The 25,635-nt window shown below is 55.9% G+C and overlaps 2 protein-coding genes across 6 annotated transcripts; one reads left to right on the top strand and one right to left on the bottom strand.

Moving 5' to 3' along the window:
• Positions 1 to 2,278: 2,278 nt before the first annotated feature.
• Positions 2,279 to 18,566, bottom strand: LOC115336068 (POTE ankyrin domain family member B-like). 5 transcript variants are annotated; one of them, XM_041120585.1, is made up of 21 exons: positions 18,142 to 18,566; positions 17,307 to 17,421; positions 16,888 to 17,061; positions 16,693 to 16,799; positions 16,077 to 16,214; positions 14,499 to 14,647; positions 12,685 to 12,743; positions 11,263 to 11,365; positions 11,085 to 11,143; positions 9,665 to 9,767; positions 9,487 to 9,545; positions 8,074 to 8,176; positions 7,929 to 7,954; positions 7,685 to 7,762; positions 6,487 to 6,639; positions 5,511 to 5,677; positions 5,217 to 5,310; positions 4,476 to 4,550; positions 3,964 to 4,076; positions 3,393 to 3,543; positions 2,279 to 2,463 (listed from the first exon to the last, which is right to left on the bottom strand). In XM_041120585.1, exons 1-20 carry the CDS (start codon positions 18,351 to 18,353, stop codon positions 3,414 to 3,416), a joined length of 2,217 nt encoding a protein of 738 aa, XP_040976519.1. In that variant the 5' UTR covers positions 18,354 to 18,566; the 3' UTR covers positions 2,279 to 2,463; positions 3,393 to 3,413. The 5 variants fall into 5 exon arrangements, with proteins under 5 accessions (XP_040976519.1, XP_040976521.1, XP_040976520.1 ...); XM_041120588.1 differs by lacking the exon at positions 2,279 to 2,463 and having other exon boundaries at positions 3,458 to 3,543; positions 3,964 to 4,074; XM_041120587.1 differs by lacking the exons at positions 8,074 to 8,176; positions 9,487 to 9,545.
• Positions 18,567 to 18,926: 360 nt separating this feature from the next.
• On the top strand, positions 18,927 to 23,756 carry LOC115336377 (WD repeat-containing protein 91-like). The gene is made up of 4 exons (XM_030003221.2): positions 18,927 to 19,087; positions 19,164 to 19,227; positions 22,177 to 22,374; positions 23,316 to 23,756. Exons 1-4 carry the CDS (start codon positions 18,957 to 18,959, stop codon positions 23,478 to 23,480), a joined length of 558 nt encoding a protein of 185 aa, XP_029859081.1. The 5' UTR covers positions 18,927 to 18,956; the 3' UTR covers positions 23,481 to 23,756.
• Positions 23,757 to 25,635: the final 1,879 nt, after the last annotated feature.

The raw sequence follows: 25,635 nt of genomic DNA, 5'->3' as shown, positions 1-25,635 counted from the left end.
TCCTGTGCTCTGTTCAGTTGTCGCTGCAAAACATGGGGAGGGTGGCTGGGGCAGGGATGTGCTAAGAAAGTCTCCTGCACGGAGAAAAGACCCTTGGGCTTTCACCAGGTGCTTCCAGCACTGACACCCACACACTGAGGGGAACCAGTGCAAGACATCCAGGAACAAAAATAATTGCGTTTGTTTGGATGTACTGTGTTCCCTTGGGATCGACACCTGCTACCAGCTAGAGGAGAGATCCCTAGTCAGCCTTTTTGAAATGCTTGTGTTGGAGTTCAGAAGCTACCTAAATGCCTGGCAGCTGCCTGATGGTGGATAGGAGGAGGGGGGGCCAGAACCAGCCGGGTCATGTCCAGTGCTCTCTGTCACTGGAGCTGTCTCTCCCCCTGCACCCCCCCAACATCAGGGGCAGTGCTGTGCTCGGGTGCTGCATAGTCCTTGAAGGGACTGCTAAGCAGCCGCATCTCATCAGCTTACGCATTGCCATCGAGCTCGCTGCCGCTTATGTTCTCGGCCTTTGTTGGGAGTCTACGGTACTGTTGTTCCTTGGCAGAGCGCTCACTCTCAGTTATGTGGAGAATGGGTCCAACCTGCTGTTGGAAGATACCTTTGGTATTTTCTGAGAGCCGTTTTGGCTTTAGAGCCCGGACGTCTGTTAACATGCTGACGGCTGATTGCCCGGAGAGGAGGTGGAACGTTACTTCCGTTTGTTTTTGCCAAGTGTGCTTTGGCGTATTCGTGAAGACTGGTTTGTCGAGGTTGCAATGCCTAGCTGGCTGTCTCCTTGTATTTGAAGAGGTGGGGACTGGGCCAGGTGGACCTCCACAGCTGGCAGCTCCCACTGCTGCCCAGCCAGACTGGCAGTGTAATGGTTCTTTCCTACTTCCAGGTCTCAAACTGGGGGCTGGAAACCAAGATTCTCTCGGCTAACTCGACGGCCGTTCTTCGCTGGTGGCATCGCACCTCACGACACGGCTGGGCGTCCGAGAAGGTTGTTGCCGTCTTCGCGCCCGGAGATGCTGGACACAGTCCGCAGTTGGTTTTTGTCTGTTACGCGTAGCCCGCGGGAGACTACGGTTACAGCTGAGGTGCGGTCAGACTCTGGCAAAAAGCGCATGAAAGCAGGCAGGAGGTCTGGCCGAATAAAAGGGGGCCCGCGGCGCGACATCCCCAGATCGCCGGAGACGTCTGCGCCTTGAAAGCGCGAGCGTCGTCGCGGCTGGAAGGGGCCTCGTCTCGTCGCCCCCGCCCTGCTCAAAGCAGGGTCAGCCAGGGCCGCGTCCAGTCGGGAGCATCTCCCGGCACAGAGGCTCCACGGCCTCTCCGTGGCACAAAAAAGCCACCGGCGGGCTGAGCTGGAGCCTCCGGCCTCAGCCCGGGGGCCTCCGGCGCGGGAGGCCCACCGAGGCGGAGGCGGAGGCCTGCAGGCCCTGCCCGAGCTCCGTCACGGCGTCCCCGTCTCCAGCTCGGTCTCTCCCGGCCACGGACCTCGCCGCGCCAGACCCCGGCCCGCCGGCCGCCTCCCCGTGGCCCTGCTTGGCCACCGCCGGGCTGTCTCCGACCCCGCTGGCCGCCGCCGGGCCCGAGCCCCGGCCCGGCCCGACTTCTCGGTTCGCCCTCGGCGCTGCCGCCTCCCCAGGCGCTCGTTCGTCCCTCCGGGCTCTCGGCTGCCTTCCCCGGTGACGGCCCCGCTCCCCTCGCTCGTGCGGGCCGAGGCTCCGGGGCTGGGTCTGCCCCGCTGGCTGCGGGGACCCCCTTCGGCTCCCCATCCCCGAGGGAGCAGCGTGCCCGCGCTGCTCCCTGACGGCGGTCCCTGGCCGCCCCCGCAGGAGGAGAGGTTTTTCCTCGGGTCGAGGTGGGTTTCTGCCCGCTGCGGCTCGTGCCCGCTTCTTCCCGCCTTTCCCCTCGGCAGGCTGCAAACCCGTCAGGTCCCTGTGGGATCTGCAAACGGGAGCTCGCCCACCCCCTTCTGCCCAGAGCGGCGGGAGGGTTGCTCTAGAAAGGAGCCCGGCCGCCGATGACGAGCAGCCGCTCAGCGCTGGTCCCTGGTCTGAGCACCGCCGCGGTTCGAGCCTCCGCAGAGGGAAAGGACGCGGGCGCGTGCTCCCTGTCGGAGATGTCTGCGGGACTGGTTTTCATTCGGAGCAAGGGCAGAGGGAGATGTGCTGACTGCCCGCGTAGGAAGGGAGCCTGAGCGAGCCTTCAGAAACAGGACTCTCCTCGTCCGGACGCGCTAGGCCGAAGAGCTCCGGTTGTGCAGCAAAACTGAGACCCGTACTAGGTGACAGAGTTTATTAAATACCACACTGCAACAGAACACTTGTAATTATAGGTGGGGTGGTGGGTGCACAGGGTGGAAGGCAAAGGTTTCCAGGCTTCGTGCCTGGGAGCACTCTTTTCTGGCACTGGCACTTCTTCCTCCGCTCCAGCATCTTCTCATCGTTAACCGCGTTGGAGGTTCGGCTGTGACTGGGCAAGGGAGGGAGGGAAAAGAAAAGGCTGTGCGTTAGTTTTACGGCAGGCTGGGCCAAAGGCAGCACTGCCAAGTGGATCGTGGAAGTGCAGCACTAACGTGCAGATCCAGGTACCGAAAACCAAACACTCAAACGTGTCAACAGCAAAGTTACAGCCTATGGGCTACAGACACATGTGGAAAACTGTGTTAGATGGAGAATACGGATTAATTTCTTGCGGTCTTTGCCTTATTTCTGGTCCGGCTCCCTCTCCCATCTCTCTTTTAGACTGCTCTGTTTGGCTGTGACCCATCGTGCTCGTCTCCCAGTGACTCCTGAGGTTGAGCCCAGGTTCTGCCCCAGTTCTTTCTGAGTCCCGCGCAGAGTGGACAACTTTTCTCACAGGCCCGGGTTTTGTCTTGCCCACTGCACGCGTTTTTTCAACTGCCTCTCCAGATGTTGGGAAATGTCGCCACCTTGTAGGCAGCGGAACAAAAGGAACTCAAAGAGACAACTCTGAAGTTACTCACTTCTGTGGAAATCCGTAAGGTGGGGGGCCATCGAGACTGCATTCGTCACCTGCAGACAGAGTAGTAAAATGTATTAAAATCTCAGTGTGTGGTGACCAGCTCCGCTGTTCTTGCTCAGGGCCCCTGGGCCTGCACCCTGGTCAGTGAGGCCATTGACCGCAGGCGCCCTGCTGGGACTCCTGGCTCATGGTTTTTACCCATCACGACAACTACATCTGTGTTCATCAACATCATCATCATCATCATCTACTGCTACAACAGGAGCAGGAGCATCAAGAGCAGTCAATCACTTGCAAAACACAGCCAAGAGATAATTAGCAAGATGGGAAAAAAGTACAGGAAAAGAATCACACAGGTTCTAGCAGAAAAAAATAATCGCCTCAAATCCACCAAACCAACCAGAGCTCACCTTTCTTCTTAGTTTACCAATTTAGTTAGTCAATTCGGAACAACTTTCTTCATCTCTTTCATCATCTCCCCGGAAACTGAGCTGGGACTTTCTCCTTCTCGCTGCAGACGCAGTCGGGGTTGTCGAAGACATCTGCAGAAGCATCTTCAACCTGCACAGCAAATTAGTAAGGAAAGGGTGAAGCAAAGCAGCAGTCGGCCTTTTTCACGTACTCTTACGTAAGCAGCACAGCCATGGATGGCTTGCTTCATCTGTAATGTGCTTGACAAGCCAGGAATCACTGAGAACAGCCAGCTCCCCAGCACCACCCAACACTTGGAGGGCCCCAAATTTATCTGAACAGAAGAAGAAAAGACTTCCTTCCCACCCAGGAGAAGTGCAGGCAGCCTGCATTTGCAAGGCCTTTTGCAGCTTTTTCAAACCATAGGCTCATGCACAGAAGCACCTTGCAGGATCGAATGCGAGGCTTGAATTTGCTCACAAACAGTTATGTACATGCTTTTACACTAGGGTTCAGTAAAGCTTGACTTCTCCTCAATGTGTCTTTCTTTAAAGCACTAAAAAGCCATGCCTGGTCTGTTCTTCCTCCAGTGCGGCTTTTCTTTTCCACACTTCATCCAGAAGCGCTTCCGATCGGCATTTTGTCTTGCCCAGCTTCTTTACTTCCTTGCTTTCGCTCCCACGCTTTCAAAATAGAAAAGATACATCACACACAGAGCACAGGAACAGGATCCACATGCAGAACGTGCAGACAGCGTTCTCCACAAAGAAGAAAACATGCATCTCCCAAGTCCGGTCTCCTCTCACAGCTCTCACCCACAGCTGTCTCTCCTGTCCACAGCACGCGGCCTACCCATCAAAGGAATCGTGCTGATGAACGCAAGTGCCCGCATATTGTCTACCAAGCAGATGCAAAACACAGTGGCACCAGGGGAATGAGGAAACGTATAGACTTTTCCCCTGAGGGTGTCCTGCCCAAAAACCTGGGGGATTCCCCACAGCCCACCTGATCTTTTCCTAAATTACCTGCCCACAAGAAATTCAAAGACTAAAACCAGTCATTCCCAGGAGCTGTTCATATACCTGCCGACATTGGTGTTCCTTTGCAGTCCGTGTTGTCTGAAAGCCAGTTACCAAGTCCTCCAGGCCATTATGAGACTACAGCAGCATTAAAAGAAGAAAAAAGAAGTCACACTAGGACTTCCCTGACTGAAGGTCATACCTCATGGCAGCGCCAACCAAGCATACAAAATACGGCCTATGGAGGTGTCATTCCCTTATTAGTTGCAGACTTTCATCTTTGGAGGCCTTCTCGTTGCATTACAGACCTACACCTTCTGGCCAAGGAATCCATAGTCACTAAAAGGGGAAGGTGCCCAGAGTACAGGCCACGGAAGAATTCCTGTCACAGTTTGGTGATGCCAGTCAGGCCTCCAGGACTGCGTGCTCACCACCACCAGAGCCCAAGGAGTGTCCGCAACCGAAGGCACCAAATCCCGCTGCTGCAGGACTGTCTGAAGTGCTGCCTGAGGTCTCAGCCTCACGACTGGTCTAAAGCAGAAAATACTTAAGCCAGTGCATTGCTGTCAAGTCCTTAACAAAGATGGCCTTAAGAAGGACTTGCTATAGTCTCACGGAACAGCTCTCAAAGCCAGAAAGCTGGGGGGAATGGGCCAGCAGGACTTTCAGAGCAGCCTGTAGTCAGTAGAACAGAGAAACTGATCTCTCCTAGGCTCTCCAGGAAAACCTCATCATACAGTTTCCCACACACACACAGAACTAGGCTCTGTAGCTCACAAAAAGGGAGGGCTGTGACTAGCTTACTGAGGCACAGGCTTGCAGTTTTTTCCGAAGGGCTTCAATGGTCTTTGCTTGTTGCTGGACTGTGGCTTCCAGCCTGGCCTGTTGACCTTGGAGCCTGGAAAAGAAGTACAGGCCTTATCACAGAAGTCCACAAGAGCACAAATCCCCAAAGAAGAATGTGAAAGAACCTCATCTAAAACAAAAGCGTCTTTGAAAATTGTGTATTGTTATCTTGCTGGGATGCAAGAAGACAGTCCTGTTGTTTTCACACAATTGCAGGAAGCGAAGCCTTGCTCCACTGTGTCACTTCCTTACCGTTGTATGCGGTCTTCCAGCTCTGGGATAGCCGCAGTTCCAAAATATGTGACCAGAAGGACCTGCAGGTTCCTGAAAGTTAGTTCCATCTCCTTCCACTTGAGGGCATTCCTCAGGTACTCGGCATAACGCTCAGTCCGGATATGCCTTTCTCTTAATTCCTGCAGCTGTCAAACCACAAGAAGAATCGCCGGTAGTCAACTCAAGTTTGATAAAAAGGAGTGGACTGCTTTGACTCTCATGTCGACTCTCAAAACCCATGTTACTTCTTCATCTTTTACACTGGCCCCTCTCCTACGTCTAAAATGATTTCCTAAAGCGTTTCCTAAACGCTGCCACAACACTCCTCCTCCTCTCTCAAGGACTCCAAACACCCTTTGTAGCCACTTGTTGGCTACTCCAACATGGTTAGGAGCTCCTCCTGCTCCTAAAGTGACTTTGCAACTCCGTAACAGTGATGATGTGATGAGGAAATGCAAAAAAGCATGAGCACAACACCCCAGTATGCCTACTCTTTCTCTGTCAGCACACACTCCGCTTTGCCAAGCCATAGAGAAGAAGCAAATACACGTGATCCGTGAACCTTGGGAAGCAGCTGTTTGAAAGGAATACACACCCCCTTCTCCAATCAAGGACAAAGTGACGTCACGGTTAGTGACCTTACTAATTGTAGGCGCCAGGCTTATAAAACAAGGCGAGTCAATTACATGTCACTCGGTCTACTCCTGTTGCAAAGTTGTCTAGTGTACTAAGACCACCTTAGCGCAGCCCTCCGCTCTTACTTCAAGTGGTGCAAACAGGCAGGCACCAAAGGCAGCAGTGCTGTTCCCTCCCATCCCGCTCATCACAGCGAACCGCACACTGAACCACCCTGGGTTACACAAAACCCCCAAGAAAGGATCAGGTCCCCGCTCTGGTTTGCTACAAAAAAGGCCTGGGCCCCTGCCAAGAGACAAGAGACAGGCTTTCTCCATACCTTAGCTTTAGAATGGTACAGTTTCTTCTGCAACTGCAGTTTCTGTTCCTGCAGGTACACGCTGTAGCTATTCACAGCTTCAGGTGAAGCTTCTGTGAGGGAGCTCCTTTTGAGAGGGTTGGCAAGCTCCTGCCACGGCTGCTTGACCCATGTCTAAAGAAATGGTGTTCCATGAGCATGGAGAAATCAGTGAGAAGATGACAACATGAGAGATGCTTTTACTCATGGGATTATATCATTAGCTGGGTCTTCAGGGTGGCCAGCAGGTCGAGGGAGGTGATTCTCCCCTTCTACTCTGCTCTCATGAGACCCCACCTGGAGTAATGCATCCAGCTCTGGGGTCCCCAGCACAAGGAGGACATGGACCTGCTCAAGCAGGTCCAGAGGAGGGCCACAAAAATGATCAGAGGGCTGGAACACCTCTCCCGTGAAGAAAGGCTGAGAGAGTTGGGGTTGTTCAGCCTGGGGAAAAGCAAGCTCCGGGGAGACCTTACTGCAGCCTTTCAAAATAGAAAGACAGAGAGAGACTTTTTACTAAGGCCTGTAGTGACAGGACAAGGGGCAACTGTTTTAAACTGAAAGAGGGTAGATTTAGATGGGACAGAAGGAAGACATTTTTTGCCGTGAGGGTGGTGGGACACTGGACCAGGTTGCCCAGAGAAATTGTGTCTGCCCCATCCCTGGGAGTGTTCAGGCTGGACGGGGCTTTGAGCAACCTGATCTAGTGGAAGGTGTCCCTGCCCATGGCAGGGGGGGTTTGCACTAGATGATCTTTAAAGGACTCTTCCAACTCAAACCATTCTATGCTTCTATGACTCAGTGAATTCAAAGATAAGAGATTTTGGCTGCCACCAGCAGGCATCTGCAGGCAACTTTCTCAGCTGAGCATATCTAAAGGATCGCCAGCTCTTCGTGAGGCTTTCTCTCTCCTAATACACAGAAAAGGCTAAATATTCTTCTCCTTGGAATAGAGGATGAGAGTCTGCGCACGTGCTTTTGTCCAACCCACTGTTTTCCCTCTTTATGCAGCCCTTCTGCTTCACAAGGGGCACAAAATGAGGTGCGAAATACACCTCAGGTCCAGATTCAGTCACCTCCTCTCAGCAGCGTTCCAAAATGAATACAGTAGCAAGAACGGATCTCTGTACACTGACAGGTTCTATTTATGGATATCTGCATCAGCCTCTACTAGAGTCACCTGTCTGACGCCTTGAAAGTCAGTTTGACATGAAGCATCCTTCTTTAGCTGAAGCTCTTCTCTCTCCGGCGCAGAAACCTGAGCAAGTGAGAACACAGACAGACAGACCGTGGGGAAAGGAATCCCCAGCAAGACTGCAGCATCGCACTGCATTTCAGCACTGGGGATACGGGAGCGTGACTTCTGCATTACCTCCGGAAAAGAAAGTACCTTGTTCTCAGAAGAGTCAAAACCTCCCTCTTACCTGTGCTCCTGCTGCTGGGAAGACACCTACAAAGGAGGCAAGAAGCGAGACGCTGCTGTGAGTGCTTCTTTCACTCTGCTTTTCCCCATCTGCTTCAGTGCAGAGAAGCTTACAAAGGTAACCATTTAGTGCGTCAGGAAATTACCGTTGCCGCTCTCCTCAGCAACACACTGCACCCATGCTTCACGTTTGTATACAGGTGGAAGGCACACGCCGGCCGACGCTTTCGTTGGAGCTTCACAATCCGACTGTGTAATTTAAAAGACGTGCGTGAGAACTGGCACAGACTCCTTCTCAACGCGTTTCCACGCTCAAAGCTCCCGCTTCAGCCAACAGGCGTAACGTGGTATCAGATGATGGAAAGAACGGAAAGGGCAAACACAGCCAGCGTGTTGGGCATCTCTGTTGAGCAGGGCTTTCAAAAGGGGCCGATGTACACCTGCCCAAGGCAGAGAGGACCTAGGCAGAAGCAGCCAAGCGTCTAGAGAGTAGGCCCTGTGGGCAACCATTTGACACTGACTGGATCCGGAGCAGAGCGCTGTGTGGTGGAAAACAAGCAATCCTGACAGCACCAGCCTTCTAGGGTTTCAGAGGACTGTAGCTGGCAGGAAGCTTTACTGCTTCAATGCTCTACGAGAAATCCAGCTGAAAGGCCAGCTGCTGGGAGACCCGGGTCATTAGCTTGGCCTCACTGCCTCCCAGTCCTAACTGAACAGCTTCCCTGCAGCGCCGGCATGTCAAGGTCCCATTTACGAGTGTGTGGTGGAAGCAGCAGCAGCAGAGGGAAAGGGGCTCGGAAGCAAGCGAGCCCCGTGGGGCCCCATTGCCTGCTTCAGAGAAGGGGAAGAGTGGCTGGAAAGCTGCCTGGCGGAGAAGGACCTGCGGGTGTTGGTCGGCAGCCGGTCGAATATGACCAGCAGTGTGCCCAGGTGGCCAAGGCAGCCAGTAGCGTCCTGGCTTGTATCAGAAATGGCGTGGCCATCAGGCCAAGGGACGTGATTGTGCGTTTGGACTTGGCACTGCTGGGGCCGCACCTCAGGTACTGTGGTCAGTTGTGGGCCCCTCACTCACTCCAAGGCCAACCTTGACGTGCTGGAGCGCATTCAAAGAAGATCAACGCAGCTGCTGAAGGGTCTAGAGAACAGGCCCTGTGAGGAGCGGCTGAGGGAACTGGGGCTGTTTAGCCTGGAGGAAAGGAGGCTTTTGGGAGGAGACCTTATCGCTCTCTGCAACTGCCTGAAAGGAGGTTGTAGCGGGGGGGGGTGTCAGGCTCTTTTTTCCCAAGTAGCAAGCGACAGGACAAGGGGAAAGGGCCTGAAGTTGCACCAGGGGAGGTTTAGATTGGATATTAGGAAAAATGTCTTCGCTGGAAGGGTTATCAAGCCCTGGAACAGGCTGCCCAGGGAAGCGGTTGAGTCACCATCCCTGGAGGTATTTAGAAGGCGCGTAGCCGTGGCGCTCGGGGACACGGTTTAGGGGTGGGCTTGGCAGTGCTGGGTTTACGGTTGGGCTCGATGATCTTAAGGGTCTTTTCCAACCTAAACGACTCTGATTGTACCTCAGAATCAAAAGGGGAGTCATCATCTTGCTCCTGTGCTCCTGCTGCTGGGAAGACACCTACAAAGGAGGCAAGAAGCGAGACGCTGCTGTGAGTGCTTCTTTCACTCTGCTTTTCCCCATCTGCTTCAGTGCAGAGAAGCTTACAAAGGTAACCATTTAGTGCGTCAGGAAATTACCGTTGCCGCTCTCCTCTGCAACGGGCTGCGCGCACGCTCCCTTTCCATCTGCAGCAGGAGGCAGCTCGTCGGCCGACGCTTTCGCTGGAGCTTCACAATCCGACTGTGTAATTTAAAAGACGTGCGTGAGAACTGGCACAGACTCCTTCTCAACGCGTTTCCACGCTCAAAGCTCCCGCTTCAGCCAACAGGCGTAACGTGGTATCAGATGATGGAAAGAACGGAAAGGGCAAACACAGCCAGCGTGTTGGGCATCTCTGTTGAGCAGGGCTTTCAAAAGGGGCCGATGTACACCTGCCCAAGGCAGAGAGGACCTAGGCAGAAGCAGCCAAGCGTCTAGAGAGTAGGCCCTGTGGGCAACCATTTGACACTGACTGGATCCGGAGCAGAGCGCTCTGTGGTGGAAAACAAGCAATCCTGACAGCACCAGCCTTCTAGGGTTTCAGAGGACTGTAGCTGGCAGGAAGCTTTACTGCTTCAATGCTCTACGAGAAATCCAGCTGAAAGGCCAGCTGCTGGGAGACCCGGGTCATTAGCTTGGCCTCACTGCCTCCCAGTCCTAACTGAACAGCTTCCCTGCAGCGCCGGCATGTCAAGGTCCCATTTACGAGTGTGTGGTGGAAGCAGCAGCAGCAGAGGGAAAGGGGCTCGGAAGCAAGCGAGCCCCGTGGGGCCCCATTGCCTGCTTCAGAGAAGGGGAAGAGTGGCTGGAAAGCTGCCTGGCGGAGAAGGACCTGCGGGTGTTGGTTGGCAGCCGGTCGAATATGACCAGCAGTGTGCCCAGGTGGCCAAGGCGGCCAGTAGCGTCCTGGCTTGTATCAGAAATGGCGTGGCCATCAGGCCAAGGGACGTGATTGTGCGTTTGGACTTGGCACTGCTGGGGCCGCACCTCAGGTACTGTGGTCAGTTGTGGGCCCCTCACTCACTCCAAGGCCAACCTTGAGGTGCTGGAGCGCATTCAAAGAAGAGCAACGCAGCTGCTGAAGGGTCTAGAGAACAGGCCCTGTGAGGAGCGGCTGAGGGAACTGGGGCTGTTTAGCCTGGAGGAAAGGAGGCTTCTGGGAGGAGACCTTATCGCTCTCTGCAACTGCCTGAAAGGAGGTTGTAGCAGGGGGGGTGTCGGGCTCTTTTCCCAAGTAGCAAGCGACAGGACAAGGGGAAAGGGCCTGAAGTTGCACCAGGGGAGGTTTAGATTGGATATTAGGAAACATGTCTTCGCTGGAAGGGTTATCAAGCCCTGGAACAGGCTGCCCAGGGAAGCGGTTGAGTCACCATCCCTGGAGGTATTTAGAAGGCGCATAGCCGTGGCGCTCGGGGACACGGTTTAGGGGTGGGCTTGGCAGTGCTGGGTTTACGGTTGGGCTCGATGATCTTAAGGGTCTTTTCCAACCTAAACGACTCTATGATTCTATGATTGTACCTCAGAATCAAAAGGGGAGTCATCATCTTGCTCCTGTGCTCCTGCTGCTGGGAAGACACCTACAAAGGAGGCAAGAAGCGAGACGCTGCTGTGAGTGCTTCTTTCACTCTGCTTTTCCCCATCTGCTTCAGTGCAGAGAAGCTTACAAAGGTAACCATTTAGTGCGTCAGGAAATTACCGTTGCCGCTCTTCTCTGCAAAGGCCTGCGCCCATGCTCCAAGTTTGTATGCAGGTGGAAGCCATACACCGGCCGACACTTTCATTGGAGCTTCACAATCCGACTGTGTAATTTAAAAGACGTGCGTGAGAACTGGCACAGACTCCTTCTCAACGCGTTTCCACGCTCAAAGCTCCCGCTTCAGCCAACAGGCGTAACGTGGTATCAGATGATGGAAAGAACGGAAAGGGCAAACACAGCCAGCGTGTTGGGCATCTCTGTTGAGCAGGGCTTTCAAAAGGGGCCGATGTACACCTGCCCAAGGCAGAGAGGACCTAGGCAGAAGCAGCCAAGCGTCTAGAGTGTAGGCCCTATGGGCAACCATTTGACACTGACTGGATCCGGAGCAGAGCGCTCTGTGGTGGAAAACAAGCAATCCTGACAGCACCAGCCTTCTAGGATTTCAGAGGACTGTAGCTGGCAGGAAGCTTTACTGCTTCAATGCTCTACGAGAAATCCAGCTGAAAGGCCAGCTGCTGGGAGACCCGGGTCATTAGCTTGGCCTCACTGCCTCCCAGTCCTAACTGAACAGCTTCCCTGCAGCGCCGGCATGTCAAGGTCCCATTTACGAGTGTGTGGTGGAAGCAGCAGCAGCAGAGGGAAAGGGGCTCGGAAGCAAGCGAGCCCCGTGGGGCCCCATTGCCTGCTTCAGAGAAGGGGAAGAGTGGCTGGAAAGCTGCCTGGCGGAGAAGGACCTGCGGGTGTTGCTCGGCAGCTGGTCGAATATGACCAGCAGTGTGCCCAGGTGGCCAAGGCGGCCAGTAGCGTCCTGGCTTGTATCAGAAATGGCGTGGCCATCAGGCCAAGGGACGTGATTGTGCGTTTGGACTTGGCACTGCTGGGGCCGCACCTCAGGTACTGTGGTCAGTTGTGGGCCCCTCACTCACTCCAAGGCCAACCTTGACGTGCTGGAGCGCATTCAAAGAAGAGCAACGCAGCTGCTGAAGGGTCTAGAGAACAGGCCCTGTGAGGAGCGGCTGAGGGAACTGGGGCTGTTTAGCCTGGAGGAAAGGAGGCTTCTGGGAGGAGACCTTATCGCTCTCTGCAACTGCCTGAAAGGAGGTTGTAGCGGGGGGGGTGTCAGGCTCTTTTTTCCCAAGTAGCAAGCGACAGGACAAGGGGAAAGGGCCTGAAGTTGCACCAGGGGAGGTTTAGATTGGATATTAGGAAAAATGTCTTCGCTGGAAGGGTTATCAAGCCCTGGAACAGGCTGCCCAGGGAAGCGGTTGAGTCACCATCCCTGGAGGTATTTAGAAGGCGCGTAGCCGTGGCGCTCGGGGACACGGTTTAGGGGTGGGCTTGGCAGTGCTGGGTTTACGGTTGGGCTCGATGATCTTAAGGGTCTTTTCCAACCTAAACGACTCTATGATTCTATGATTGTACCTCAGAATCAAAAGGGGAGTCATCATCTTGCTCCTGTGCTCCTGCTGCTGGGAAGACACCTACAAAGGAGGCAAGAAGCGAGACGCTGCTGTGAGTGCTTCTTTCACTCTGCTTTTCCCCATCTGCTTCAGTGCAGAGAAGCTTACAAAGGTAACCATTTAGTGCGTCAGGAAATTACCGTTGCCGCTCTCCTCTGCAACGGGCTGCGCGCACGCTCCCTTTCCATCTGCAGCAGGAGGCAGCTCGTCGGCCGACGCTTTCGCTGGAGCTTCACAATCCGACTGTGTAATTTAAAAGACGTGCGTGAGAACTGGCACAGACTCCTTCTCAACGCGTTTCCACGCTCAAAGCTCCCGCTTCAGCCAACACGTGTAACGTGGTATCAGATGATGGAAAGAACGGAAAGGGCAAACACAGCCAGCGTGTTGGGCATCTCTGTTGAGCAGGGCTTTCAAAAGGGGCCGATGTACACCTGCCCAAGGCAGAGAGGACCTAGGCAGAAGCAGCCAAGCGTCTAGAGAGTAGGCCCTGTGGGCAACCATTTGACACTGACTGGATCCGGAGCAGAGCGCTGTGTGGTGGAAAACAAGCAATCCTGACAGCACCAGCCTTCTAGGATTTCAGAGGACTGTAGCTGGCAGGAAGCTTTACTGCTTCAATGCTCTACGAGAAATCCAGCTGAAAGGCCAGCTGCTGGGAGACCCGGGTCATTAGCTTGGCCTCACTGCCTCCCAGTCCTAACTGAACAGCTTCCCTGCAGCGCCGGCATGTCAAGGTCCCATTTACGAGTGTGTGGTGGAAGCAGCAGCAGCAGAGGGAAAGGGGCTCGGAAGCAAGCGAGCCCCGTGGGGCCCCATTGCCTGCTTCAGAGAAGGGGAAGAGTGGCTGGAAAGCTGCCTGGCGGAGAAGGACCTGCGGGTGTTGCTCGGCAGCCGGTCGAATATGACCAGCAGTGTGCCCAGGTGGCCAAGGCGGCCAGTAGCGTCCTGGCTTGTATCAGAAATGGCGTGGCCATCAGGCCAAGGGACGTGATTGTGCGTTTGGACTTGGCACTGCTGGGGCCGCACCTCAGGTACTGTGGTCAGTTGTGGGCCCCTCACTCACTCCAAGGCCAACCTTGACGTGCTGGAGCGTATTCAAAGAAGATCAACGCAGCTGCTGAAGGGTCTAGAGAACAGGCCCTGTGAGGAGCGGCTGAGGGAACTGGGGCTGTTTAGCCTGGAGGAAAGGAGGCTTCTGGGAGGAGACCTTATCGCTCTCTGCAACTGCCTGAAAGGAGGTTGTAGCAGGGGGGGTGTCGGGCTCTTTTCCCAAGTAGCAAGCGACAGGACAAGGGGAAAGGGCCTGAAGTTGCACCAGGGGAGGTTTAGATTGGATATTAGGAAACATGTCTTCGCTGGAAGGGTTATCAAGCCCTGGAACAGGCTGCCCAGGGAAGCGGTTGAGTCACCATCCCTGGAGGTATTTAGAAGACGCGTAGCCGTGGCGCTTGGGGACACGGTTTAGGGGTGGGCTTGGCAGTGCTGGCTTTACGGTTGGGCTCGATGATCTTAAGGGTCTTTTCCAACCTAAGCGACTCTATGATTCTATGATTCTACCTCATATTCAAAAGAGGAGTCATCATCTTCCTCTTCTTGTGCTCCTGCTGCTGGGAAGGCACCTACAAAGGAGGCAAGAAGCGAGACGCTGCTGTGAGTGCTCATTTCAGTCTGCCTTTCCCCATCTTTCAAGCCCTTCATCCGATCAAGAGGTTATGATTCTCCTACTGGCCAGTGATTTGTCTTCATCACCTCCTCCACGGTGCAGGATCCTACCTGCTCCGGTCAGTGTAGGGGTGCCCAAGGGAGAGTCAGCATTCTTCCCAGAGCAAGAGCTGTCAAGTACTGCTGGGCCTTCTGTGCCTCCTGCAGAACATTCTCCCCTCATTTCACAGCCCATGTATTGCTCCAGTTGCTTTTCTATACTATATACAGAAAGGAAGGAAATGCAGTTGTTAAAAATACCCCCCCACTTGCATACACTCTGTGCTGGAAGAGCAACAGCCATTCATGAGCCATCCGAGCCATATTCATAGCCAGCTGGTAAAGGGTAACACCCACACCCAGCGGCACCTTACTGCACTAGTACTGGAGGCTGAAATACTCACTCCAGGCATGTTCATGCTGCAGGTGCTTATTCTTGTCTCTGGAGTATCTCAGCCCCACTGGTTACAGTCTCATCCGATAAACCCCCTCTCCGTTTTGAGGGCCACTGAGATTAAGACAACCCTTGGCAGACTGACATCTAACTACAAGGCTTCTACCTCAGTGGGATGCTACACTAATGCTGCAGCTACTCTTCCCGTGAAGCTGGGGTAACGCCTCCTCAAACCCAGTCCTGACTTTGAAGGGCTTAAGAAATTCCCATGGTTAGTCAGAGGACCAGAGAGTTTAGAGAGCTCCTAACTGGGATATCAAGAGGCCAACAAAGATTGTGGTTGCATTGCAAGCACTGCAGGGGTTAACTACATTGTATAGGTGATATCTTCTAACAACCTTGGCTGAGGGTCAGGTGGGGCTCTGGAGAGAGACCACTTTCCGGTTTGCTTCATAAGCAGAACTAAAACCAAAAAAAACCCCCCAAACAAGAAAAGAAAATACTGAAAACGTGCTCCAGACCAAGGCTGCTATGCAAAGTGGTGCATTAGCACAACAGTGATACTGTGCCAGAAGCCTGGAGGGAAGGAACGAACATCTTGTTTTGCTAGAGCAATCCTCAGCCATGCTTTACTCCTAAAGGGGTTTTTACTCCACAGTTTACCCAGGCACCCTTCTCTCCTGCTCCCCATCGATCCAGGCTGACAGAAGGGGCAGGGGGAGAAGAAATGAAGTCAAGGCCCAGTGACAAGAGGTCACGGGCAGCTGTTTTTGGCTAGAGAAGGCATGCTCGTGGGAATAATGCCGTTCATTCACCCATCACTAGGCTACCGTCACTAGGAAAGTGGGCTCTTTCCTTCAGCCTAGCTGTTAAGCACACATAGCCACCTTAGTGAAGGAACGGCCAGGGGTGCAAAGCTACCCACGAGAGAAGGAAAACCGCTGAAGAGCTGACCTCAGGGGATATCAGTTAGATCCCCTCTGAAACAAAAGGCAAGTAGTTGCTAGTCAGTTGAGTGCAGTGGAGCTTGGCAGCACACAGGTGCATTCTCAGAGGGAACTGTGGGGGGAAGTTTTCCTCAACTTCCAAATCCAGTCTTGACACGGAAAGAGATGCACGAGAAGACATCACCGAGCCCAGCTTCAACAAAGGTCTCAATGCCTCACTAAACCGCAGTGATGTTACCAAAAAGGGCCGTACATCAGCACGCACATTCTGAGAATGCGGCTGCTCTAATGAGGATGTAAAACACTTACACAGCATGCCGAGACGCTCTGGCGTAATGTAGAACTGTGCAGCCAGACAGGTCTTCCTGAGAAAGATCAGCACCATACTGCAGAAGAATTTTTATTATATTCATATCCCCAGCAAGAGCAGCAACCATAAGAGTGGTCCTAAAGCATCCGAGAGAAGATAGGAAATACATCAGCTTCTGCGGACATTGCATTGCCATTCCTTCAGTCCCTCTTTGCTCCCCAAAGAATTCATTTCCCTTCTCCTACAGGCAGAGTGAAAGCACAGCCAAATACGTGGAAGCGTTGGAGAATTCAGGTTGGCAGGACCTCAGGAGGTCTCCAGGCCAACCACCTGCCCAGAGCAGGCTCGGGGCATGTGTGTGTGTGTGTGTGTGTGTGTGTGCGCGCGCGCGTGCGTGCGGCACCACAGCCAACACTTTCTTGCAGTCCTCAGGGCAGAAATTGTCCCCTGAGGTAAGAAAGCAGCCAAGTGTGGGTCTGCTTTCACAAGTCATACAGAAGGAGCTCCTTCTGGGCAGCTCCTGGTTCTTTTTCAAAGCTCATTCCTATGCCTCCCCTCAGTCCAACTTGAAGAATGCTAAAGGAGTCCCACGCGCACTTTTGACAAACCCTTCACCTTTTATTCTTATCTTGAGCATGCACGTCAGCTCCTTTTTGAAGAAGGAACTCCACCAACTCTTCAGAGCGCTCGGCGATCGCAACAGTAAGCGGAGTGTATCCCAACTGAAAGGGGAAATCATCTCCCTTAGAATAACACAGAAAAGTCAAGCAAGTTTTGGGAAGAGGAACCTTACCCAAAGTCCAAGCTAACCTTATTCTGAGCTTCAATATCGGCATTGTGCTCAAGTAACAGCTCGACTAGGGGTTTGCTAGCAGTGATGGCAGCCAGGTGAAGCGCAGTGTGGCCGCTAGCATCTCTGAGGTTAGGGTTGGCACCATGCTCCAGCAGAATAGCCACGCAGTCTTTGTGCTGGTGCTCTACTGCCTGGAAATAAGACACAAAGGAGGAATAACTTCCAACATCTACGTTTCTCACTGTCAGAACTCCCGCATCTTCCCAACAGTGGGAAGTATAAGCGTCCTCAAAGATTAGGCAACATATGCCCCTTCCCCGCTGACTACAACGTACCTGGTTCTACGCAGGCCTATGTAAAGAATCATGCAAGGTACGTATCGTTCAGCGCGTAATCGGTAATCCCAATGCGCAACAGCATAACATATTCCACATACCTTCATCAGCGGTGATTTCTTAAAGCTGTCACGAGGGTTTAGCTGGCATTTCTTTCTTGCTAGGAATCGGACGACATCTGCCTGGCCGTTCGCACAAGCCAGGTGCAGAGGCGTCCTAGAAACGAAACACATTCAGTCAGCACGGACAGCTGAAGACACCGTTTCAGGCTGCGGTGCCCGCCGCGCAGGGCCACACGCCTCAACTGGCAAAAAACAAGCTGAAAGCAAGCTTCCGCGGTCCAGAGCTGGTGGCAGCAGCGGCACACCCAAAGCCTGGGGCTGGCCAGGAAAAATCCCCAGCACATCCCTGGAGTCGGGAGGCATTTCCGCAGCCGTGTCAATGAACCTGCACGGACAGACTCCTGTGCCCAGGCACTGGTCCCTGCCTCCAGCAGGACTGCCCGGCCGCCCGGCCCAGCGAAGGAGACCGCGTCTTGGCAGTCCGGAGGCTACGGAGGCTACGGAGAGCGTGGAGTCTGCGGAAGCCCTGGGTTCCCCCCCCACCCCCGACCAGTCCCACGCCAGGCGTGTCCCAGAGACAGAGGGGACGGGGTTTCTAACAGCGTCTTTCTGCGAGTCCATGCCCCCGCTCAAGCAAGCCGCTCCGTCGGGCAACAGGAAAGCAGCCGTCTCTGCTTGGGCGAAGGGCTGCTGGGCTCCGCAGAAGACGCGCTGCAGGGGCCGGGCTGGCGGGGCAGGGCAGGGGGGACGGGCAGGGGGTCGCCGCCTCCCGCCCCGGCCGGGAGCCGGCCCGGCTCCTAAGGGCGCTCGCCACCGGGCTGGGCTCCGCCGGGGTGGCCGGAGGCTTTTGCTCCGGGCGCCGCCCGCCCCTTACTGCTTCTCCGCGTCCCGCCCGTTGATGCGGAATCTCTTCCTCCACCAGTGCCGCTGCAGCCGGGCCAGGTCACCTCCGGCGGCCGCGCCGTGCAGCCCGCCCCGGGGCTTCTCCCGGACCTCGGAGGTCTCGGCGGCGCAGGGTCCGGCATCGCCGTCGGAGGGCGGCGGCCGCCGCACCCTCCCCAGGCAGAACGAGAAGAGCCGCTGCATGCCGCCGCGGGGATGGCGCCCGGCGGGCTCTGCCGAGCCCCGGGCGGTCTCCCCGGGGAAAAACCGGGCGGAGAAGGGGCGAGAAGAGCCGAGCCCCGAGCGCCGGCCGCCGCTCGGCAGCTCCGGTCGCTCCCGCTGCGCGCAGGACGCCGTCCGCGCCGGCAGGGGGCAGCCTAGCAACGGGGCGTCACAGAGGGGGCGTGGCGGCCGGGGAGGAGGGGGCGGTCCCAAGGGGGCGGTCCCAAGGGGGCTGTTCCAAGGGGGGCGGTCCCCAGAGGGCGGGTCCAAGGGGGGCTGTTCCAAGGGGGCTGTGCCAAGGGGGGCGGTTCCAAGGGGGCTGTTCCAAGGGGGGGCGGTCCCAAGGGGGCTGTTCCAAGGGGGGCTGTGCCAAGGGGGCGGGTCCAAGGGGGGCTGTGCCAAGGGGGGCGGGTCCAATGGGGCGGTCCCAAGGGGGGGCTGTGCCAAGAGGGCGGTTCCAAGGGGGCGGTTCCAGGGGAGGCGGTTCCAAGGGGGCGGTTCCAAGGGGAGGCGGTTCCAAGGGGGATTCCAAGGGGGCTGTTCCAAGGGGGCGGTACCAGGGGGCGGCCCCGCCCCGCGCGGGAAATGGCGGCGGGCGGGAGGCGGCGGGTGCTGCCGGCCTGGATGGAGGCGGCGGGGGACGAGCGGGTGGTCGCGGCGGGGACCCCCCCCGCCGAGGGCGGGCAGCGGCGGCAGCGGCAGGCGGCGGGTCCCAGGTAGCGCCGCTGGGGCGGGCGGGTGGGCGAGACCGGGCCCGGTCCGCCCTGAGCGTCTTCCCCGCGCGGTTGGCAGGGCGGCGGTGTACTGCATGAACGAGGCGGAGCTGGTGGACGTGGCCCTGGCGGTCCTGGCGGAGGTGAGCCCGGACCCCCCGGGGCGGGGGGGACACGCACACACGGTCCTGGCGGCGGGAAGGGCTCGGGGGAGCGGGCAGGGAGCGCTGCCGCCGCCGGCGGCTCGCTGGGGACCGGCCGGGGGTGTCCCGCGGTGGGGGGGGCGGGCTGCTCCCTCTGCCCCTCGGGGTGCAATTCGCGCACAGCCGGGTCTGGTTGTTTTTCCCTTTGGTTAGAGCCTGCAGCGCGAGGAAGGTGAGGAGAAGGCCCGGTCCGGGAGCCAGGAGGAGCAGGAGCTCCAGGCAACGCCAAAGGAGGCTCCGGGAAGCACGGCCAGCACCGGGGGAGGCAGCGGCCGCAGCCCGGCTCTCCCGTCCCCTCCCGGTGCCGAGGCGGGGAGGGCAGGCTGGGAGGACTCTGAGGACGATGCTCTGAAATACGTCAGGGAGATCTTTTTCAGCTGACGTTGCCTGCTCCGCCGCTGCCCAGGAGCCGCGGGGACGCCCGGGACGGTGGGAGGAGGACCTGGAGCGGGCTGCGGATCTGCTGTGTTGGTAGCCTGTGGAGCTGGTAGGAGGCCCCTGAAAGCCATGGGGGAAAGGAAGGGGGCACTCGCTTCTCCCGGTGTGTGCTGGGTTCAGCGGGATTTGGCTCCGGGTCAGGTTGTGTTCGTTTTTGTTCGGCATCTCGGAGCACGGAGAGATTAAAGAGGACATCTGGGTTCCTGTGCGTGTCCCTTTGGTGGGTGGGCGTTGGGGCTCGAGGGGAGCAGGGAGTTGCTGGCCCTGGCAGGCTTGTGCTGGCTCTGCGGAGCCGAACAGTCGCGGTTCAGCCTTGGGGCTCCCTTGTCCTTGCGGTCCCTCTGTGACAGCTGCCGCGGGGCCTGGCAGGCTGTCCCCGTTGGGCCTGCCGCTGAATTTGCCTCCAGGCTCGGGCAGGCCTCCCACAGCTGGGGAGGACACGGGTGGGAGCAGACTGGCAGGGGCAGGGACCGTTCTGAGGGGGCTGACCCCATGGCAGGGTGCATGGGGGTCTGGGGAGGGATGAGGATGGCTCAGTGGCAAGAGCCAGTCTGAAGCGGGGATGAACAAAGCGCACGAAGCCAGGGCAGGTGCGAGAGCCTTTAATGAAACGCAGAATCGGTCAAACCAGCGTCACCAGCCACACCCCCACCGAGACGGCAGCAGGAGAGAAAACGGACCCTGGTGTCCCGAAGGGGATGGGGGGGAAAGCAGGCGCCGCTTTGTGCGAGGTTACAGACGTGGCACGGAGCGGTGCTGTGCGCCGCCGCTAAGGCGGAGAGACCCCATCCGGTGCGCCGGCTGTGATGGCCCAGCTGGGGCACTGCACCCCAGCCTTCGGCAGCCCTTGCGCTGCTCCCCGAGCACACGCTTGCACGGGGCGTGCGTTGGCCTGAGCTAGCTTTGCGGTGACCTGCCCTCGCGCAGAACCCGTTCTCCTGGAGTCTCAAAGGCTGCCGGACTGCTGGGCTCAGCCCCGTAATGGAAGTGGGGACAAACCTGGGGCTCTGTGCCAAAATCCTCTGCTTCCTCGTGGAAACCCTCCTCCTTAGAGCTGCGTTCGGTGCTCAGCAAGTCGTTGGGCTGCCCCTCCAGGGGCTCTGCTGCTGCTTGGGGTTGGATGTGGGCCGCTTCACCCGAATGAACTGAAGCAGAGTCGCTCCAGGTGTTGTTCCAGCAGGTGAAGTCCAGGTGCTCCTGCTGAAGAGTATTTCCAGTGCGCCTCTGGGGCTGCCGCTGCTGTGATGGCAGCGTGAAGCCACAGCTCCTCCAGTTGCTTCGAAGGCGTCCCTGGTTAGTTCGGGAGGTGGAGAAGGAGCAGAGTCTCTTTGGGCAACGCCAAGAAAGGAAGCCTGTTTGCTTCTCTGCCTGCTTATACTTAGGCTAGATATGGCCAGAGGGTTGCGTCCACTGTGTGCTGGTTCTGATCCGTCCCCTTCGCTCTCCTCTGGGTCAGGGCCAGAAATGCTGTCGCTTATGATGCTGCGCCCCAGGCCGAGGGGTGTGTTGCACGCTGCTGTTCCCAGAAAGCTTCCACGCCGTGCTGTGGGTGTTGGTGTCTGCTGCCTGCTTGCTGCAGGAGCACTGCACGCAGCCGTTTGCCAGAGGCTGGATATGGGCCTTTGGACTACGGATCACATTCCTACCACTGCCTAAAGCTGTAGTGGGATTACTCTTTTAAAGCATGTTATCAATAGCGCTTGCACCTTCTTCACTCTCAAATCCCTACGGGCAGGGCCCCGTCAGTAAAAGGGCTTTGACACGGATGTGTGTTGCTTGGCCCAGCTGAGGTACATAGTGGCAGTGAGAATCTGGAGCAGTAGCAGAGCCTGAGTCCCTGCTGCATACGGTCTGCAGAGAGAGCGGCTGGAGAGCATATTAACAGCTGGAGCTGTCTTGGACCTTGTCTGCAAATCCTACTGTTGGCGACATCCCCTTCCTATGGAATCCTGTGGAATGTGAAGATGACCTTTCCATGCCCCTGAGATCACCACGTTTGAGATCTGGGATTCACCAGGGACCAGATCCTTGACCACTTTGCATAAATTTCCTTGTCGGCAGCTCCCTGTTGCTTATAACAAAGGCTTCAATTTCTGTGGTTCCAGTCTTCAGCAGTAGAGGTGTGGCTCTGGGAGGGAGACTGCCTAAAGGTGCGGGTCCTTGGCTGATGACAGTTAAGTGAATTCCCACCAGGATCCTGCATGCAACGTGGAAGGACACATAGGCAGCGGTGCTTGTGGAAGGTAGGGCCTGTGTTTGCCTGGATAGTAGGCACTCTTACAGCTTTTTCAGCCTGTGTTTTATAAATATACCCACTTAGACATAGATGTCCAAATGCCATCCCCTGTTTGTGAGGAATAGCCAGTTTGCTTAAAAACCACAAATGGCCTCTCCACTTTCATCCCAGTCCATTAAACTATGGGCTTTTGTCATCTCTTTTTGTCATTCTAGTTTATTCAGTGGAATATTCACAAAAGTGGCTTGAAGGTGTCTGAGTACGATCTTCCCAGCGAAGCTACGGATCCTTTTGTTCTGTCCGGGTACAGTGGTTACAAGCAAGTCCAGTTCCCACGAGGGAGGCTTTTTGCTTTTGACTCTGAGGGCAACTATATGTTGACGTGTTCTTCTACTGGGGGAGTCCTTTTTAAGGTAAGTCTGAGAAGTGACGGGGAGTACTCTTACACATCCAGACAAGCTCTTGTTGTTACAAGGCTGCAACAGCAGCTGCTGAAGTTCTCGAGCAGCACCTACCCGTCCGTGCTCTGTGCAAGTTGCTGCTCAGTTTCATACAGCGTGCGTTTTAGCAGTGTGTGGTGTGCTTAGCAAGTGTTTGAACCCTCTGTAAGCGTTTGGCCCTCTGTATGTAGCTAGAGTATGTGTGCTCTGTGTTCTTAAAGCTTAGCTGCAGCAGTTTTCCTTAGTACCCAAGTGCCTGGGACAAAGTTTTAATTTTTTTTTTTTTTTAATATATTGATGCATGCCAGTTCAATGCAAAATGTGTGATTGTTGACTGATGCTTGTCTTTAACCTGCCTTGTGTGCTTGCTGATGCTATATGTTAGTCCCAGCCTGATTCTCTCCTCTTACTGTGTACTGAAGTGAAACGAAAGGTGAGGCTGAATGGTTCCAAGTACCCAAATTTCTGTGCCGCAGCAACGAGCGGTTACTGATCGCATGCCCCTTGCCTGCCTCCTCTTGAGTCAGCACCCATCAGTATAAGCCATTGCAAGGCAGATTAGATGGAACTTTTACTTTGCCTCTGGGGCATTCAGAGCACCCGCACTAACATGAGCTATAGCTTAGGCTTATGTGCTCTTCATCAGCGTGTGCTTTTAGCCTGCCCCGTTCAATTACTGCAGCTCAGCTGATAGCAGAAGCTGAGCTGCTTGAGACTGCGTGCTTCTGTTGTGAGACTGGAAGTTTGCTTCCTCATGCGTGCTACGTACATCTCGACATCTCTCTGATTTTTCCGCTTAATTATGTATGCTGATGGGGATATGGAGTCTGTAGCAGGCTTTGGCTTCTCCTGTGGGCGCACTGCCCCCACTGCAGACACTTGCTTCCTTAAAATCTTATGCTTTCCTTCTTTAGTTGAACGGTGAGGAAAAGGTTCTGGAGAGCTGCCTTTCCCTGGGAGGACACAGAGCTCCCGTTGTCACAGTGGACTGGAGCACGGCCATGGACTGCGGGACCTGCCTCACCGCCTCTATGGATGGGAAGATTAAATTAACAACCTTACTGGCTCAAAAGTCTTAACCTGGACAGTGCCGAAGGGAAAGAGCAAAAGACTGGACAAAACTAGCGTGAACTCCACAGGAACAAACTGCATGGGAGAGAAGGCAAACCACAGTCCCTCTTCTCATTGTAGCTTTTGCCTCTTGACAAAAGTTAAATACATTTGCCAAACCACTGTGCAGTAGAATGCTGGTATGGGACCGGATCAGTGGCAGCACTGAAAAATAAGTCTTCACTGATCCATAGTGGCAGCTGGACCCACTCTGTTAGGGAGCCTTGAGTAGCATGTGGCTAGAAGGCTGCTGGGATCACATCAGGGGTTCTGCAGAAGGTGAGGTTGGAGGAGGCGTGCATGAGGCAGCACAGTGCACGGTGATAAGATGACTCAAACTGGAAAGGCCAGTGCAAAACCAGAGTATTCTTTCAGTATAGCATTTGTTGTTGTGCTTTTTTTTTTGTTTGTTTGTTTGTTTGTGTGTTTGTTTGTTCTTTTTTTTTTTTTTTTCCCCATAAAAAGAAAATAGACCCTTGCACTTGATTCCTGTGCTCTGTTCAGTTGTTGCTGCAAAACATGGGGAGGGTGGCTGGGGCAGGGACGTGCTAAGAAAGTCTCCTGCACGGAGAAAAGACCCTTGGGCTTTCACCAGGTGCTTCCAGCACTGACACCCACACACTGAGGGGAACCAGTGCAAGACATCCAGGAACAAAAATAATTGCGTTTGTTTGGATGTACTGTGTTCCCTTGGGATCGACACCTGCTACCAGCTAGAGGAGAGATCCCTAGTCAGCCTTTTTGAAATGCTTGTGTTGGAGTTCAGAAGCTACCTAAATGCCTGGCAGCTGCCTGATGGTGGATAGGAGGAGGGGGGGCCAGAACCAGCCGGGTCATGTCCAGTGCTCTCTGTCACTGGAGCTGTCTCTCCCCCTGCACCCCCCCAACATCAGGGGCAGTGCTGTGCTCGGGTGCTGCATAGTCCTTGAAGGGACTGCTAAGCAGCCGCATCTCATCAGCTTACGCATTGCCATCGAGCTCGCTGCCGCTTATGTTCTCGGCCTTTGTTGGGAGTCTACGGTACTGTTGTTCCTTGGCAGAGCGCTCACTCTCAGTTATGTGGAGAATGGGTCCAACCTGCTGTTGGAAGATACCTTTGGTATTTTCTGAGAGCCGTTTTGGCTTTAGAGCCCGGACGTCTGTTAACATGCTGACGGCTGATTGCCCGGAGAGGAGGTGGAACGTTACTTCCGTTTGTTTTTGCCAAGTGTGCTTTGGCGTATTCGTGAAGACTGGTTTGTCGAGGTTGCAATGCCTAGCTGGCTGTCTCCTTGTATTTGAAGAGGTGGGGACTGGGCCAGGTGGACCTCCACAGCTGGCAGCTCCCACTGCTGCCCAGCCAGACTGGCAGTGTAATGGTTCTTTCCTACTTCCAGGTCTCAAACTGGGGGCTGGAAACCAAGATTCTCTCGGCTAACTCGACGGCCGTTCTTCGCTGGTGGCATCGCACCTCACGACACGGCTGGGCGTCCGAGAAGGTTGTTGCCGTCTTCGCGCCCGGAGATGCTGGACACAGTCCGCAGTTGGTTTTTGTCTGTTACGCGTAGCCCGCGGGAGACTACGGTTACAGCTGAGGTGCGGTCAGACTCTGGCAAAAAGCGCATGAAAGCAGGCAGGAGGTCTGGCCGAATAAAAGGGGGCCCGCGGCGCGACATCCCCAGATCGCCGGAGACGTCTGCGCCTTGAAAGCGCGAGCGTCGTCGCGGCTGGAAGGGGCCTCGTCTCGTCGCCCCCGCCCTGCTCAAAGCAGGGTCAGCCAGGGCCGCGTCCAGTCGGGAGCATCTCCCGGCACAGAGGCTCCACGGCCTCTCCGTGGCACAAAAAAGCCACCGGCGGGCTGAGCTGGAGCCTCCGGCCTCAGCCCGGGGGCCTCCGGCGCGGGAGGCCCACCGAGGCGGAGGCGGAGGCCTGCAGGCCCTGCCCGAGCTCCGTCACGGCGTCCCCGTCTCCAGCTCGGTCTCTCCCGGCCACGGACCTCGCCGCGCCAGACCCCGGCCCGCCGGCCGCCTCCCCGTGGCCCTGCTTGGCCACCGCCGGGCTGTCTCCGACCCCGCTGGCCGCCGCCGGGCCCGAGCCCCGGCCCGGCCCGACTTCTCGGTTCGCCCTCGGCGCTGCCGCCTCCCC

This window comes from Aquila chrysaetos, chromosome 26 (genome assembly GCF_900496995.4).
Source record: "Aquila chrysaetos chrysaetos chromosome 26, bAquChr1.4, whole genome shotgun sequence".
Classification (NCBI taxonomy): domain Eukaryota; kingdom Metazoa; phylum Chordata; class Aves; order Accipitriformes; family Accipitridae; genus Aquila; species Aquila chrysaetos.
This window is presented reverse-complemented; position numbering and strand designations above follow the sequence as displayed.

Excerpts from the sequence above, each read along its gene's own strand:
- LOC115336068 (XM_041120585.1), bottom strand. The coding sequence starts at position 18,353 with ATGCAGCGGCTCTTCTCGTTCTGCCTGGGGAGGGTGCGGCGGCCGCCG. Across the intron at positions 16,800-16,887 it reads ATATTGAAGCTCAGAATAAG|TTGGGATACACTCCGCTTAC; the intron begins GTTAGCTTGGAC and ends TTCCCCTTTCAG. Across the intron at positions 7,763-7,928 it reads TCCCAGCAGCAGGAGCACAG|GTTTCTGCGCCGGAGAGAGA; the intron begins GTAAGAGGGAGG and ends TCACTTGCTCAG.
- LOC115336377 (XM_030003221.2), top strand. The coding sequence starts at position 18,957 with ATGGCGGCGGGCGGGAGGCGGCGGGTGCTGCCGGCCTGGATGGAGGCG. Across the intron at positions 19,088-19,163 it reads CGGCAGGCGGCGGGTCCCAG|GGCGGCGGTGTACTGCATGA; the intron begins GTAGCGCCGCTG and ends CGCGGTTGGCAG. Across the intron at positions 22,375-23,315 it reads CTGGGGGAGTCCTTTTTAAG|TTGAACGGTGAGGAAAAGGT; the intron begins GTAAGTCTGAGA and ends TTCCTTCTTTAG.